This window comes from Stegodyphus dumicola, chromosome 2 (assembly GCF_044657685.1).
Source record: "Stegodyphus dumicola isolate Sdum_Otavi_A_Nest chromosome 2, ASM4465768v1".
Lineage (NCBI taxonomy): Eukaryota > Metazoa > Arthropoda > Arachnida > Araneae > Eresidae > Stegodyphus > Stegodyphus dumicola.
The window spans coordinates 259,429,032-259,444,472 of NC_140769.1; the positions used below are offsets into that span (position 1 = coordinate 259,429,032).

The 15,441-nt window shown below is 31.1% G+C and overlaps 1 protein-coding gene across 1 annotated transcript in view; it reads left to right on the forward strand.

The window, feature by feature from the left end:
* The window catches only part of LOC118182970 (uncharacterized), a 67,806-nt gene extending 52,669 nt beyond the window's left edge, over window positions 1–15,137 (forward strand). The window contains exon 6 of the mRNA XM_085812088.1: window positions 6,806–15,137. Within this exon, the coding sequence (XP_085668214.1) occupies window positions 6,806–6,913 (108 nt within the window). The 3' untranslated portion in view covers window positions 6,914–15,137. The remainder of the gene's footprint in view (window positions 1–6,805) is intronic.
* The last annotated feature ends 304 nt before the right edge of the window (window positions 15,138–15,441 follow it).

The window sequence follows — 15,441 nt, forward strand, 5'->3', positions numbered from 1 at the left end:
CAAAATTATTTTTTAGTGGATTTAGGTTTTCCGAGTATTTCTCTGTTGCCTTGTGGTTATTAATATGGCTTGATAAATTCTGAAAAAATGGGTGAAATGGTTTTTTTTATCTGATTTATCCACAAATTTAACTTTACCTGAAAAGCAGTTACAGTCCCAGTCAAGTGAAAAAGGTTTTTTTTTCTTTTCCCTGGAGATCTTCGTTCAGTTTAGCTGTTATATCTGTGATAAATACAGATCGGATAACCAATTATTATCGTCCAATTCTTTATAACGTTCGTTTCCGGATTCCAAAAACTGCTTTATTGGCTAAAGAAATTTTACAAACCATTGAAGTACTTTTCCCCTGCTGAGTCATCTAAACATTGGAATGAAGCAATAAGATTCCATGTTCGCTATCAAGTTAATCAGTCAGCAATCAATTATTTCATAACGTCTTGCAAGATATCTCTTATGACTGTAAATGCTTACCATATTTTAACAACTAAGAAATATAAATGAATGGTTATTTTTAAAATATCTTTTGTTCGTAGTACCTAATCGGGCTGGCAAGCACAAGGTAATGTAGGCTGTTACTACGCTAAGCCGTATTACAGGTCCTTGATAGCTTCGCTAGCTTATTCGATATTTAGGGGACCAACTATTTAGAATTTTGATAGCTTCGGCTATATCTCTTTACTTAATCATTATTTAAGTCTTATTTCTTATTATTTGGAGTTCAAGCCCAAGTGGAGGCTTTTCTATACGCCCTGAGAAAGGGGCCATCTTTTAAACTCTTATGTTGAGCAATAAAGGGTAATTAACCCTTCTCGAGCTTTCGTCTTTGTGCCTGACCTAAAGCGATTATTCGCTTAGCGATTATTCACTAGGATCCTCCACATTCAGGTGAATTAAAGGATTAGATTGTAGAGTATTGTAGGGTATTGTATCAGAAAGGATTAGATTGTAAGGTTCCACATTTTATCTAAATAAAAGTTGGAACCCTACAGTCTAATCATTTCTAATTTTTGACATTTACAAGCCGATATAACGCTTTTGAAATAACAGTCTAACGTAAATGATCTCATTTATTACATATTTCCCTCTGAAGAATGGATTATTTTTGACACTCTAAAACAAATAAGTATTTTTCTTAACCATTTTTACAGTAGAATAATATTTATTTTGCTATGGCTTTAGATTATTCTTACTTTAAGAATTCATTACTTATAACTGTAGTTAGATATTCGTAAATATGAATGCATTCTTCTTTAGAGATCGCGTATAAAACTCAGAGACGGCTAGTCTAAATTTTGGCTACTAAATGACCTTCGTGACAAAGCATGTAAAAGAGATAGTTTTCTGTTTTGTAATTTTAAATGCGAAGCGGAATCAATTAGAATTTTTCAATGTGAGAAACTAATTAAAATTAAAGCAATATATCTTACAAAACAGCCATAAAACTTGAAAAAAGGAAGAAAAAAACTAAAAAATTATGGAAGGAATCAGATTTTAGCAATGGCCTAAAAAGGTTTGTGAAGAGTTCTTACCCTGTCGCTGAGTTCGCAATCTTCTTAAAACAAAATCACACAGTTTTTGTTTAATTTTACAAAATTTAGAATTCCAAATGCAGTTTTAAGTGTCGAATATATTTTTCAGTTAATTACATCAGTATTCTGGTTTCTTAGTAAAATGCTAGCAAAATGGTTTTTATCTTTTTATTAAACTTTGTGTGCAAACTTTAATTATAAAACATCTTGATTTTCCCACTTGCGCTACATAAAATTCAAGTCATGAGATATTTAAAAACAGAAAGTCTTCAGAATTTTCAATAGACAGTTATTTGCGCTGGAGATAAAATATTTTATCCCGTACAGAGTAGCCACTGCTCGCTTTCAAATCATTGAGTTTATTAAAAATTAATTGAAGTTTTAAAAATATCAAATATAAAATCGAAATTCAGAATGCGGGTGCTTCTAGGTGCCCATGTTTGTGTGGAGGAGTACGTTATTCAAAACTGGATGCTCCATTTTCTTTTCATCTCCATGCCTCAATGCAAAGGGGGATTGAAAAGTCTCAGCTTAGATTTCACATTGCAAAAAACATTCATACATCATGCAGATTCTTCATTATTTAATTTCTTTAAATAAAATACGTGGCAATGGTATTTGGTGGCAACAGTTTGAAAAGTGACCATTTATAGAGATTCAAAGCAAAATCCCGTTTCGAAACTAATAGCCCATTTGGGCTAACGCCCCTTTTGAGATAATAATCGTAATTTAACATAGCATTCATTTACGCCTGTTTTTCCTTAATTTAATAGTTTGAAATAAACATTATGCAGTGTACACTCTTGTACTCAGAAGAGATGAAAGAAGAAAGCATACAATCAAATCGAATATCGGATAGATGTACCAATATGCCCACGTTCAAAAGTCCGTACTATATTCAAGTCTTGCCTATGGAACTTGTAGCACATTAATTTCACGGTCAGCGGGAATTAACGTATTCTCTATAATAGGAATAAATGAAAGGACATCAAGCGAGACTGGATACTTTGTGCTGCGGAGTAAAACGAATTAATGTGTTTTTAAACCATTTCGCGTCGTGTCACATTTGGATCCACACAGGCGAATGGATTTCTTCAATAAGAAACAGATTCCGGAAGTGCACGAACCACGTTATTTGCTAAGTTTGCCATCCTTCGACTTCTCTGTTCTTCTCTTATCGAGGCAATTTTAAGGCCTAAATGTTTCCAATACGTTAAAGCTATTAAAATAGACATAGCGGACAATCTGTCTCGCGTACCAAATGTGACATTCTCTCACCGCTTCACCGCGTAGCAGAAGAACTGGAGCAAGTGTATAAGATCTGCTTTCTTTAGCTATCATACAAAGTGTCTAGAACTTAAAGATTATCCTGGCGACTTCTCGCACAGCTGGAAGAGTAACGCAACAGAGAAATGTCGTAAAATGCACTTTTTTATTTATTACAACTCTTTAACATAAAGGCACGGACTTTGTGCTTACAATAACACCGACTACTTGCGTTGAGAACTTAAGAGAATTTAACAATAAATCCAAAAGCTAAGAGGTAGTTCTAAATTACGCAATTTAATTTACTATTGCAGGTTGACTCAACCTACAGTGGAGATAGACTAACTAAAAAGCCAGAAGGCGTAGTCGCTACTAAGATTAACAGCTGGAGGACAAAATAGCATACGTGCGTTACATTAGCGAAATAAGACTCTGTCTAACGTTCTCATTTAAATACTTTCGTTGACCTTTTTAATTTGCATCTTGGCGAGGAAATACAAGGGGAAATAAAGAACTTAGAAAAGACACCAAAGTTAAAGTTAAGTTTGTAGGGTTTATATTTATTTTAACTAACATTTATTTTAAGTTTAAACTATCTTTCCTGTCAAGCCTTATTTTCCCCTGAAATTGCCAATGCCAGAGTATGTAAATTTTAGTAGAACGCGCAAAGTATTCAAATTGTCAGCGGAAGTAATCTGAGTTAAATAGAAGGGAAACGAGTTCGAAAGTGTACTTTCTTGCTTCACGAGCGTGGAGGTGGCTAGGTAGAAATTGAAGAATCACGCGTTTCGGCCTGTGTGCTTGCCTCGGGAGATAGTTAAATCTTTCAACGTAATATTCAGAAGTTTGCTGAATTGTCAGTGGTATCTTAGAACGCGGTTAGGTTAGTTACGTTTAGAAAGCCTCGTAGGTAGTCACTTGTTATTATTCATTTTTAGTTTCTTATTTTTATTTTACCGCCGGGTCGGCGTAGTTTGTGAGCGTCAAGAGCACGCATCTGTAATTTCTAAAGTTGAATAAAAAAGGGATTTAAACCCTTCTCAAAACTTTGTATACTTTCCAGTTCATAGCAGTCACCACTATTGTTGCGTGCAGGTTAAAAGAACCACAACATTACAAGTTAGTGAACTAAGGGTAGCTCTTCAAGTGTGTATGTTCCAATGGATATTACTTCGAAGATTACTGATTAAATTTTGATATTTCAAGTAGAATCGCCCTAGAAGTTGTTTATGTGAGTTGTTTTACATAAGAGTTTTAAAGTAAGTTATTTTTTCCCAACATAGGGCTTTTAAAATGTAGTGTATAGTTCCAATGCACATAATATTCTATTACGAGTGGTGGCTGGAGATCAGTCACAAAAAGAGGCTAGGAAGTGACTTTCGGGCATAGCAACTAAGTTTTGGAAGTAGAAAATATGTCGATGGTCAGACAGAAGTATAAGATGCTTTTATACTCTATTCCATGCAGTATAAAAGCATTTTATATTCCTACTTGAACATATAAATTGAATTTCCAGGAAGAATATTTTTTATATTCTACATCCGCTCCTTTTTCTTTTCATCTCTATGCCTCAATGCAAAGGGGGATTGAAAGGTCTCAGCTTAGATTTTAAGAGACGAGTCATCGGCATTGACAAGCATGTACAAAGGGTTCATGCAGAAACAAAATCAGTTTGGAAGCGCCAGGAAATGTTATACTTACGGAGCAGTTCTTTGTTTTGAATTTAGGAATTAAGTTGAAAACTTTGCAATGAAATCGTACAATAAAAACACTAGAGGAGAAATTAGAGTGAAGAATATGATACAAAAGAAAATAATATAGATTTTCCTAACACTAATATCTTCAAATTAACATCTTAGTGCTGAGAAATGCAAGCTTGTAACACAATGACTGTAAATGAAATTAGAAGAAAATCAGTGTTATAACTGGCCCACTAACTGACAGGGGTTAACGTCACTCAGTATTATGACGCGGATTCAAATACCAGCTGAGATCTGGCTCCGTGAGAGCTTTCCCATGGGTGAACTGGATACGGTCTGTGTTTCGTTAAGAAGTTCTATCTGCATTACCTCCAGAGAAAATTGCTACAGTGATTTTGTATTAATGGGTGCTGCACACACTCTCCTTGCTCAATCTTAAGATTTTATTAAATGCCAATCTTCAACATAATACAAATTGGTGCAGTGGTAATTCTTGAATGAATGGTCTGTGAACCTCTCCAGATACTAATACGAATTCCCATTGATGCCATATACCTGGCAAGGGTGAGTTAATTAATTTATTATATGGTAACAGCCATATGACGTAGCATGCCAATCAAAATTACTTTGCTTAAGTAACAGTTACAGCATTATGAAACTTCAAATATTAAAACAATTTTTTTCACAGCTTATCAGGACTTGTGTTTCTCTTGATTTGCTTTGGAAACATGATGTATCCTGAATAGGAACAGGGAGCTTACTCAAGCTATGTTCAAGATTTGTGTGTATAACAGACGACACAAGCAGGAAGGGTATACGAAACCCTTCATTTTCTATACTTTTACAAGTACTCCCGAACTTAAACAAAGACCAACCACTTGGGGTCTGAACGTAAGAATATAAAACTACTAACTATAACTAAAAGCTAACTTTGAATTAGTATACAAATGCCTAGCACTACGACTGGCCTTTATTTAAAAGGGTACGTATGTAGTACGCCGAGGTGCTGAAACTACAATACGTTTACAAATATCAAGAGGGCTACACCTCTGACCTTAAAGGCAACCATCAACTGAGTGAAAACTCATAAAACTGCAGTGGCAAGCTGCTTGCTTCCTAAATCTCCTTCTCTCTCCCTAAATCTTGGTAAAAAGCCACAACTTAAATACTTGGGCGTTAGCAAGACAATTTGCATAAACAAGTTAAAGCATTTAATTCTGGCCGGAAGTAGAAAATAAGAAGTGATAGTGCAGTTTTAAAATAAAATAAACGTTAGTAAAACTTAGGATCCTTACAAGCTTACTTGCTTACATTCGATCAAAATTTCATCTTTTTTCAAACATTAAGGAACTTAAGAAAGTAAAACCTAAATGTTTGCCATTTTGACAGTTTTCGCTGTACACTTTTAAACTACGTCATAAAATCATAACTGATTGGTATAATTCAAGATCCTTTTTCTCTGACAAATAGTTTAATCTTGAAATTTCTAAGCCATTCTGTTGCGAGATATTAACGTAATAATCTTAATTATTTTTTCTTTTTACCCTAACGTTGACAACAAAGAAAATGCAAGCATTTTTTAGATCGCTTTCAGGAATCATTTACTCAACTGTATGTTAGATACATATGTTACGGTGAAACACCGAAATCTGGAGAATGTCGACTTTCACCGGTGAATGTCAACATTCACATAGTCTCTTGGTGTATGTCCGAAATATTTTCCAAATACTCCTATTTCCATATACTCTTATTTACACCGGTCAATGTCGACGTTCACCATAAACTAATGGTGGATGTTGAACATATAACAATATTATATTTTCTTCTCCGTCATTCAGTCGCGAATAAACGCATTTGAGACTTGAAATAAGAACTTAAGAACATGAGAACCTAAAACACACAGTACATTCAAAATGAGAAAGGAAAATAATAGAAGTTAAAAAAAAACTTACTTAATTATACAGTACGTTCTAAATGAGAAAGTAAAATAACAGTAATAAAAAACTTACTAAATTAATGTGATTCAAATCTTATTTATTGCAACAGCTTAAACTATTATGGCACTTTATAACCTCTCTTTTCAACTTTCACCAGAGCATATCTGTGATTGTCGACATACACCGGTGAGGGTCCGAATATACAAGAATGTAGTGCAATATTCGATCTTTCACTGACGTATTTGGTGAATGTTGACATTCTCCGGTGAAAGTCGACATTCTCCAATTTCGGTCTTTCACGGTAACATATACACACATGTGTTTTTTCTTTAGATATAAAAATAGCATTTATGTTACTTTCTTCTTCTTGCAGAGTCCCATTCCTCTTTTGAAGCAGATGATTCAGAATGCACAGAAAAAGAAATCTTTTGATCCCTTGACAGAAGAATTGAACAACCTGAAAAAACAACATGGCGTTTAAAGGTTTTCTGCTACGAACACTTTTTCAAATATTTATCCATTCCCCTAATGCGAGCTTGAAGCAAATTAAAGCAGCAATGGAAGCAAAAATAAGAAATCAAGTAAAATGAGGTGAAGAAAAAGTTTAAAAAATATGAATTCGAAACCGTTTGCTCATTGTCTCAGACGTCAATCACTGCGTCATCTCTTTGTCCCCGCCCCTTCCTCTGTCTCTTTCCAATCGGATCACTGATCTGTGATTCAAGTAGTGCTTGAGTAAGTAACCATGTGATGTTCTTCCGTATGAGTATCCAAAGAAAGAGAACTATGGTTTTGATATGGGACGATGTTTTTTCTGTACGAGTGAGAAAGAACATTTTGTTTATTCGCACATTGCTAATTGTGTCTGTGTAATATATTGTGAATATTTTGTATTATAAATTACAGTATTCTCGATGCAACATTTGCAGTTGATGTTAAAGGAAAACGTGTTTCAAAATTTGGAACAATCCTATGGGTTTCGACAGCTGATTGCATTGATAATGGTTTTAAGAAAAAATATGATTAAAGAAGTCTGAATTTATAACATTTTAATTGAAACTATTCTTTCGTTTGAATCAATTCTATTCTGCCTAAACAGTAGGTGAAGAGTGCTTAGTTTCAGGGCTTTAACATGATAGCGCTTAAGAAGATAAAAATTTAATATTTATCCTACTAACTGTTCTTTTTTTCAGCTCAGCTTTAGCTATATATTAGAATCATATTAATGCTAGATTATGTATATTAAGTGAATTAGTTATTTCATGCCCATCTGCTGTATAAAAAGTTAGCAGTGCTATATTATAACCTAGTATTTGCCTCATAATATTTTAGTTGAAGGAACACATATAAAATTCAGCTATCTAGGCTATGGACGTTAAATAAGTTTAACTTCTTTTACTCATTTGTTAGATTTATAAATGTATTCTAAAATAACTGAACATGGCTTTGAAAGCAATTTCATTATAATTAAAGAAAGTGAAAATAAAATAAAATTTAATTTTTAAACTAGCATGTTTCACTTCTGTTAGTTTAATGCATCTAAATTTTTATGTGTTTCATAGTCAGTAAATTTCAAGGCATAAAGGATAAATTTGATATAACTTATTTCTTCAAAGACACTTTGAAGTAAAGAGCATCTAATGCTTTATTAGACACCGCTTTCGTTTTTAAATCCTATTTATCAAAAAATTCATAGAAAAATGTGTTCTCTTAAAAGCTTCTCTGCTTTAAGGGTTATAAAATTAAAATTTTCTGAAATTAATAATATAACTTAGAAGGGAAACGAGATTTCAAGATGTTTTTAAATTTGTAATATTGCAACTAATGCTTCAAATAAAAATATGAGAAAGAGTAAGCATAATTCTCCTTTTTTATTAATATTTCCGTATCAAAGTATTTTAAAGTATATTTACTAAAATATAGCAGATAAGAATTTAAATTGAGTTCAAATGCATGTAAACTTTTTGGGATATTTTAGCAATCTTGTGCTCGGGAAATTGCAGACGATAAAGGATCTCAATTATGTTCTCACAAATTACGAATTCGATGAAATTTATAATATCTGAAGACAAAGTTTGATTGCAAAATCTTTTTTAAAATATCCAATGAAATTTGCTTGAACAGTACATAAAGAATTTATAAGTTTTCCTTTAAAGCAGGAAGGAATAAGAGGACGTCTTTTAATGTAGTTAACTATCTTCATATATACTGTAGTAAGTCTTAAAATTTAGGCAATTTTTAAGAAAGGGCAAATGTATTAATATAAAGAAAAACTAACGTCACTAAGCTATGAATTCTTCTTGTACCACTACATTGTCTTTTCAAATAACTCATTAATCGTAACTTCATTATTAAACATTTATGTAAAGTGTCTTCAGTTGCACATTAGCAGAAACATTTATTTAAGAAATCTTCAGCTAAAGATTAACGTTAAGGAAAAGGAAAATGTTTGATTTTTATAGCTCTTAAATATATAGTTTGTGTCTTCGCAAATTTATGTATCGAAACTGTGCTATGAAAACTAATGTTTCGTTTAAAAACACAAAGTAAGAGAAGATTAATTTTATTAGCATTTTTAGAGAGGAAATTGTGACAATAAAACTGTATTTTCTGTAAAACTTTTGGTAAATATTTTCGCTTAATGCAATACCTTTATTTTGTCTCAAATATGAAACTTTGTGTTTTACTTATTGTTAAGAGGTGATTGTTTCATATTTTAAAAATTAAATTAACCTTAATTTAAAAAAATAATATTTTCATGGAAACCTAATTTGAAATTCAAAGCTATCCTTTGTTCTAAATTTTTACCGAATTAAAGATACTAAATATTAAAATCTGTCTGTTGAATTGATAAAGTAAACACAGGCTTTAATTACTTGACATAAATCAAGTATTAAATGAGTTAAAAATGTGATAAGAATAACAAAAATACAGAGAGATAAAAAGGCATATTAGTGAGAAAGTTCTTTGAAATTAAAAAAATAATAATTTGGAAACCTCTTTTAAAATTTCTTTTAATGAGAGTGAGAATTAGATCCATTCCAGTAAAATTTAAACTTGAACCCTTTTAATATCACTTGCTGCAGTTTTAGTGTACAAAATGTGTAAATAAAGTATTACTTAAGTCACAGTATAGTAATTCAAGTTCGGTAATTCTTAAGAGGATTGAACAAAAATGAGTGTTAAGTCGTTAACTTTTGTTGTTTTATTTTCTGGAATCTATTGACTTTTAGTTAATTCAATAACGTATTACTTAAAAATTATAATAATATTTTCATATTGTTTTTAAAATCTTTCCTAATATTTATCCGAAACATCTGATTAGAATAATGAAAGTCTTCACTTAGTTCTGAATTTGAACTTACCTGAGTAAAACACTTAGTAAGATGAAACTTAACCCTCTTTATTATATCAGGCTCTTTACTAACCAACAGTTTAACAAATTTCTTTCCGAAATGCAAACGAAAAACGACTGAATTCTCCCCCTACGATGCAAGAAGTAATCTTTTACTGTCAGCGCTTTTTATCTGCATGGTTCGAACTGATACATTTCTGTAATTTTAGTGTTTAGGTAATCCTCCATATGTTACTGCTGAAAATATTTCACAAATTGCACATTCGCTGAAACCTTACTGAAGAATCATCTAACTTATTATTAGAATTCTGCAAAATATAAGCTAGTTACTCATTTGAATTTCAGCTATAAGCAATAGGCCTGCATTTTCGTATTTATTTGAGTTTAAATATGGTGCTAAATAGGCATATTGCGAATCTAAAATAAGTTATTTGACAATTTTTCTTTCAGTTCAGCATCACGAAATCAGTGTTTCGGAAGCTAATCTGTATGTCAGACATCGTTGTAGACATAGCTGATAAACTAAAGATAATATAGAGAGTAAATTGACACTTATACGCGTAACAGGTGAACAAGGAGGGTGACGGTTTTTAATCTTCAATATGAGCTTGCTTGGTATTAATCAGAACTTACGGTACTTTTATCGATTTTAGTTCTTTTTAAATTAAACCAAAGTCTTTCAGATTACAATAATTCCTAAAACACTTTAAGAATAGATTATGGGACTTTCTAGAACGTTGCAAATTATATAGAGAATGACGGTGTCTCAGTTAGCTGCACAACCCAACCTCTCTGTTGGTGCATAACTCCGCACCGTTCTTCATTGAGTTATGGGTTTCACCACGATATGGTTTTATTAGTATAAAATACGCACACTACAAAAGAGTACAATACACGATGAGAAGACATTGTCAAGCTACGTCGTAAATCAATATTCACTTAGTGATGTCACCATTTACATCAATGTCCGTCTGCCAGCTTCCAGGTAGGAGTCCAGTGACTCTCCTGTAGAAATGTTGTGGTTTCAAGTTGAAGAAATCTGTTAGGTAGCTGCTAAGAGAAGCTTCATCATGAAGCTCTTGGCCCTGAATGTTGTTAGAGAAAGGCTGGAAAAGATGGTAATCTGAAAGGGCGATGAAGATATTGGAAGTATTCATTTTTCTCTAGATGAACACCATATTGATTAGCCTTGAAAATGGCAAAAATAAAGAAAAGCGAAGGCTTTACAATGCAGTATTGCCAACTAAATGAAGAACAATTTAAGGACTTAAGCCAATAAAATGCAATACCTTCAGAAATATCAAACATGAATTAGCCTGGGAATTTAGATATCGTTCTCTGTCCTTCAGGTTTTTTTAACTTTGTCCAAGAACAAGACGCACAAGAAGGGGGGTTGTTGCAATAGAAAATAAGACAGAGGTAGCACTGTTATGAAATTTGTGGTCTTCAGTGGTATTCATTAGACGTACATTATAAAATGAGTTTTGGGCACCTAAGCATATATAAGCAGATTTGGATCGAATCGACCGATAGCAGATAAAAAACTGTTTATGTTAATAGGTGAGAAAGGTAAAAGACATCCGTGTCTTTAATTTTTATTAAATAAAAAACCTAATTCCTGAATAGCCTAGCTGAAGAATTATTGAAATTTATGCGAATTGCAAACTTGAATTCTAATTCTGAGCAGAACCATCTGGTTACAAGGAGATCTTGAGGGTTCTGAATTGTAGCTTAATACAGATCACTATTAACGCTTTGTCAGAGTACAGACTTCACGAGCAGCGTTCAGAGTATAGGATTCACAAGAGGAGATAGTCAGTGTTGGTTTTTAAACAACTTGATATTTTAAACGCATGCCAGCATAACCTCAAGCGTTAAGTTCAGAAGATTATGAACGAAATTCTTAAATATTTTTACAAATAAAATTTAAAATATGCTTTAAGTGGTTTTCATACTATTTAGCGGAATTACTGCACTACAAGGTGTGTTAAATTGCATTTATTTAAGTTTATAGAACTTGAAGTTAACAGTGCGTTTATGGCTACGTATCATTCATTGTATTTGAATAGTCTACATATCAAATTTATTGTATTTGTATGCGCTACGTATCAAATTTATTGTATTTTTATGGGATACGTATCAAAATTATATTATTTTGTATGAGAAGCTTTGTTCATTTGTATTAGCTATCTTGTAACATTCCAGATATTAAAAATTAAATACATTCAGATATTGAAATTGTAGCATTATTAAATTTCCAGAGAGGGTGGTAGATTTTTAAGAGATTTCTAATTTAAGAGATTTTTAATATATTTTCTTCTTTAGTTAAATCCTCCTTCTTTATTAGACTAATTGTAAGTAATTCGACTTGATATGATTCCCAATATGATGTTTAGAGCAGCATCACCATTTTTGAAAATTTAGATAGTAATTTACATTTTCATTCGAATGGTATCAAACATATAAATTTTTAAAAAACGCAGTTAAGAGGATAATACACCTTAACTAATGCAAAATACTTAAGCAAAATACAAAATGTTTAACATACTACACACAATTTCTTAAAAATAATTATTGTACCCAAATTCATAGTTTTTTCAATATTGTTAGATGTAACACTGATATGCCTGAAAAAGTATTAAGTAGATTTGAAATAAAGTTTAATAATTAAAATATATTTCAGTAAGACCCTAATAATTTAATTTTTGAATTGTACTACTTCTTTGTACGCAGAATATCTTATATAAATGCAACATGATCTGCAAAACGTGGAAGTTAAATTTAACCTATTAATCTGATTATTTACGAAAGTAGAATCCAATCAAATGGTTCAACTTTTAAAAACATAACTAAGCATTAATTTTCAAAACAGCATTTTAAGTTCATATTTCGTATGCAGTTATATTTTTATATTTAACGTATCGCCTTAGTTATAGTCCATTTTAATTATTGTTTTGATTTTAATGTGTGCTGTAATTTTAGGTGCTGTATATTAAGCCGTTTTGCAGGCTGATAGACAGTAGTTTGAGAAAAATTTTCGTAAATTTAAAATTTTTGTTTTTGAAACAATTTCAATTCTGTGATAATAAAAGTACTTTTTGTATGGCAATGTAACTCTTAGAAACAATATATGTTGATATTTATGATGGTTGTAAAATATGCTCATCAGAACTCAAGGTGATACTTTGCAAATTAAACCATTACCTTTTATTCTAAGCTGTAAGAAACTAAAGTAAAACACTTTTATGCATATTGAGTTGGCGCCAAATGTACTAAAACTGTCTGTTCCTTTCATTAAAAAATGCTGTATGTAGTGAGTGCCTAATCAAATTTGTTTTTTAAATATTTGCTGAGGAAAATCTCCTGGTCTATGTTATTCATTTTTTTAATTTATTATTATCACATTTTATTATTTAAATATTTAAGCTATTTACACTTAAAAGTACTAAAACTGCCCATTGCTTTCATTGTAATAGGCTATATGTAGTGAGTGCCTAATTGAATTGTTTAGAAAGTATTTTTTTGAAGAAATGTCCTGCTTGGTTTTTACTTTTTTATTTATCAATGCACTTACTGGTGCTATTTTGGTAGACGGTTGCACCGATTTTTGGCGATTTACGTTGGCGCAATTGTTGGCGCGATTTTTACAAACGTCAGCCATCTTGAAAAACGCTGTTTTTACGCATAGTAAAGTATTCGAAACTTAAAAAAAATAAATATCGTTAAAAGTAATGGATTAATTTTTTGTTTAAAATGTCTTTTTTTAAGATGGCAGGCAAGTGTAAATAAATGCATTTACTATGAGTATAAAATACAAAGTAAGGTTATTATTACTTTCATATAGCAAAGAAGAGAATAAAAACACCGCTATAAAAACATTGGGCCAAAGTTTAATTAGATTAAAATATTACTGAAATTGAATATCGAATTAAAAACCATCATACCAACATTTGAAAGAATTAGAATATTATTAAATTCAAACACTTTAAAATACGTTATGCAGAATATAATTAACATTAAAACATATGGTCAATAATTATCTCAGCAATTTCTGAAAATAGTGTATTAATTTTTTTAACAAAAATTGAAGTATACAATTATAAAATAAAAAAAAAATATGTACTTACATTTTTTTGAGTATTTAACCTGTTGTTTATTGATAAGTACCACAAGAAAATCAGAATTATAATTTAGATAACATCTTTGAAGACACCTTTGAAGAAATTCGAAGATATGAATTAAATTTTAAAACGGCGCGGAAATGCACAAATTGTCAGTAACCAATCAGGGAGCTGATTACATCACGGCTAGAAATAAAATTATTTAAAAATTCATACATAATAAAATCATTTTTTAAAAAAATGCAAAATTAAATTGCATTTTAATATTTAACAGCCATAAATAATATTTAAAACATTAGATTAAATTTATATATATTAAAACGAATTACTTTTAAAGTAAGGTGAAGTCATTGATTACATCATCCACAACATAAAATTTCATAAAATATGATAAACAATAAAATTTTTATTTCAAATAAAAACGCAAAATTAAATTGATTTTTAATATTTAACAGCCATAAATAATATTTTAAACACGGAATTTATGCACAATAAAAAGTATGCTTTTTTTAAATAAAATGACAACAAAGTATCGGCTACCATAAATAACTTATCGAGCAATGGGTTTACCATAAGTTGTATTACTCGCCAAAGGAAAATCGCCAAAATCCGTGCAACCGTCTACCAAAGTAGCACCCACTTACTTAAATTAATGAAGGATTGCATTCAGAATCAAAAGTAAATACAAATGTATTAATTTATGTAAATAAGTATTTATGTGCTACTTGGAACATGTTCAGAATAATCAAAGTCTTGTTAAAGTGATTAAATAATTTTATCTGTTAATGAGGAAACAGCGTATACCGAGAAGCTCAAAATTGTAAACGCTATACTTTCATCTTGTTAACTTCAGCTTCAAATATCGCTTTTCGTGGGTCTCTAAAGGCATGGATATGGATGTCCGAACGTAGCACAATGTTCACAAAGTGAAATATATATGAAATGTGATGAATTGTATCTGTAACATCTGTTAACTGTTTTTACTGTTTTAAAATAACTGTATAATGCATATGCATATTAGATGTGTATATAAACGTTAATGTTTTAGAAGTAGCTTTAGTGAGTGACATATCTTGTTTAAGATGGTCTGGACACGATGACTAAAATTTGTCTGTATGTGTATGAAAAAGTACACGTTCTGTAAATAAAATGTTAAGTCCACTGATAAAAGGGACTTTGCCAATTTTCACTGTAAACTTATCAATAAATTATTTTATCTATATACAAAACACGTCTTTGTGATTTATTAAAAGATGTGATAAACGTTTTGGAATTACGTAATTCAGATCTTGAAATTGTAGCATTATTAAATTTCCAGCGACCCATGTTCGAATCTCGGTGAAAATATGGATTTTTGTAATTATGCAGAGCAACTATAAATGTTTCATTTATTCACAAAATACTGTAGTTTCAGTGAGAACTACAGTGTTATTACACTTACTACACATACAAAAAGGAAAGATATTTGAAAATAACATCAAACGCGTCAAGCTTGTATACCAGAACTGTGACTGGTGCATGTTACCTGGATAT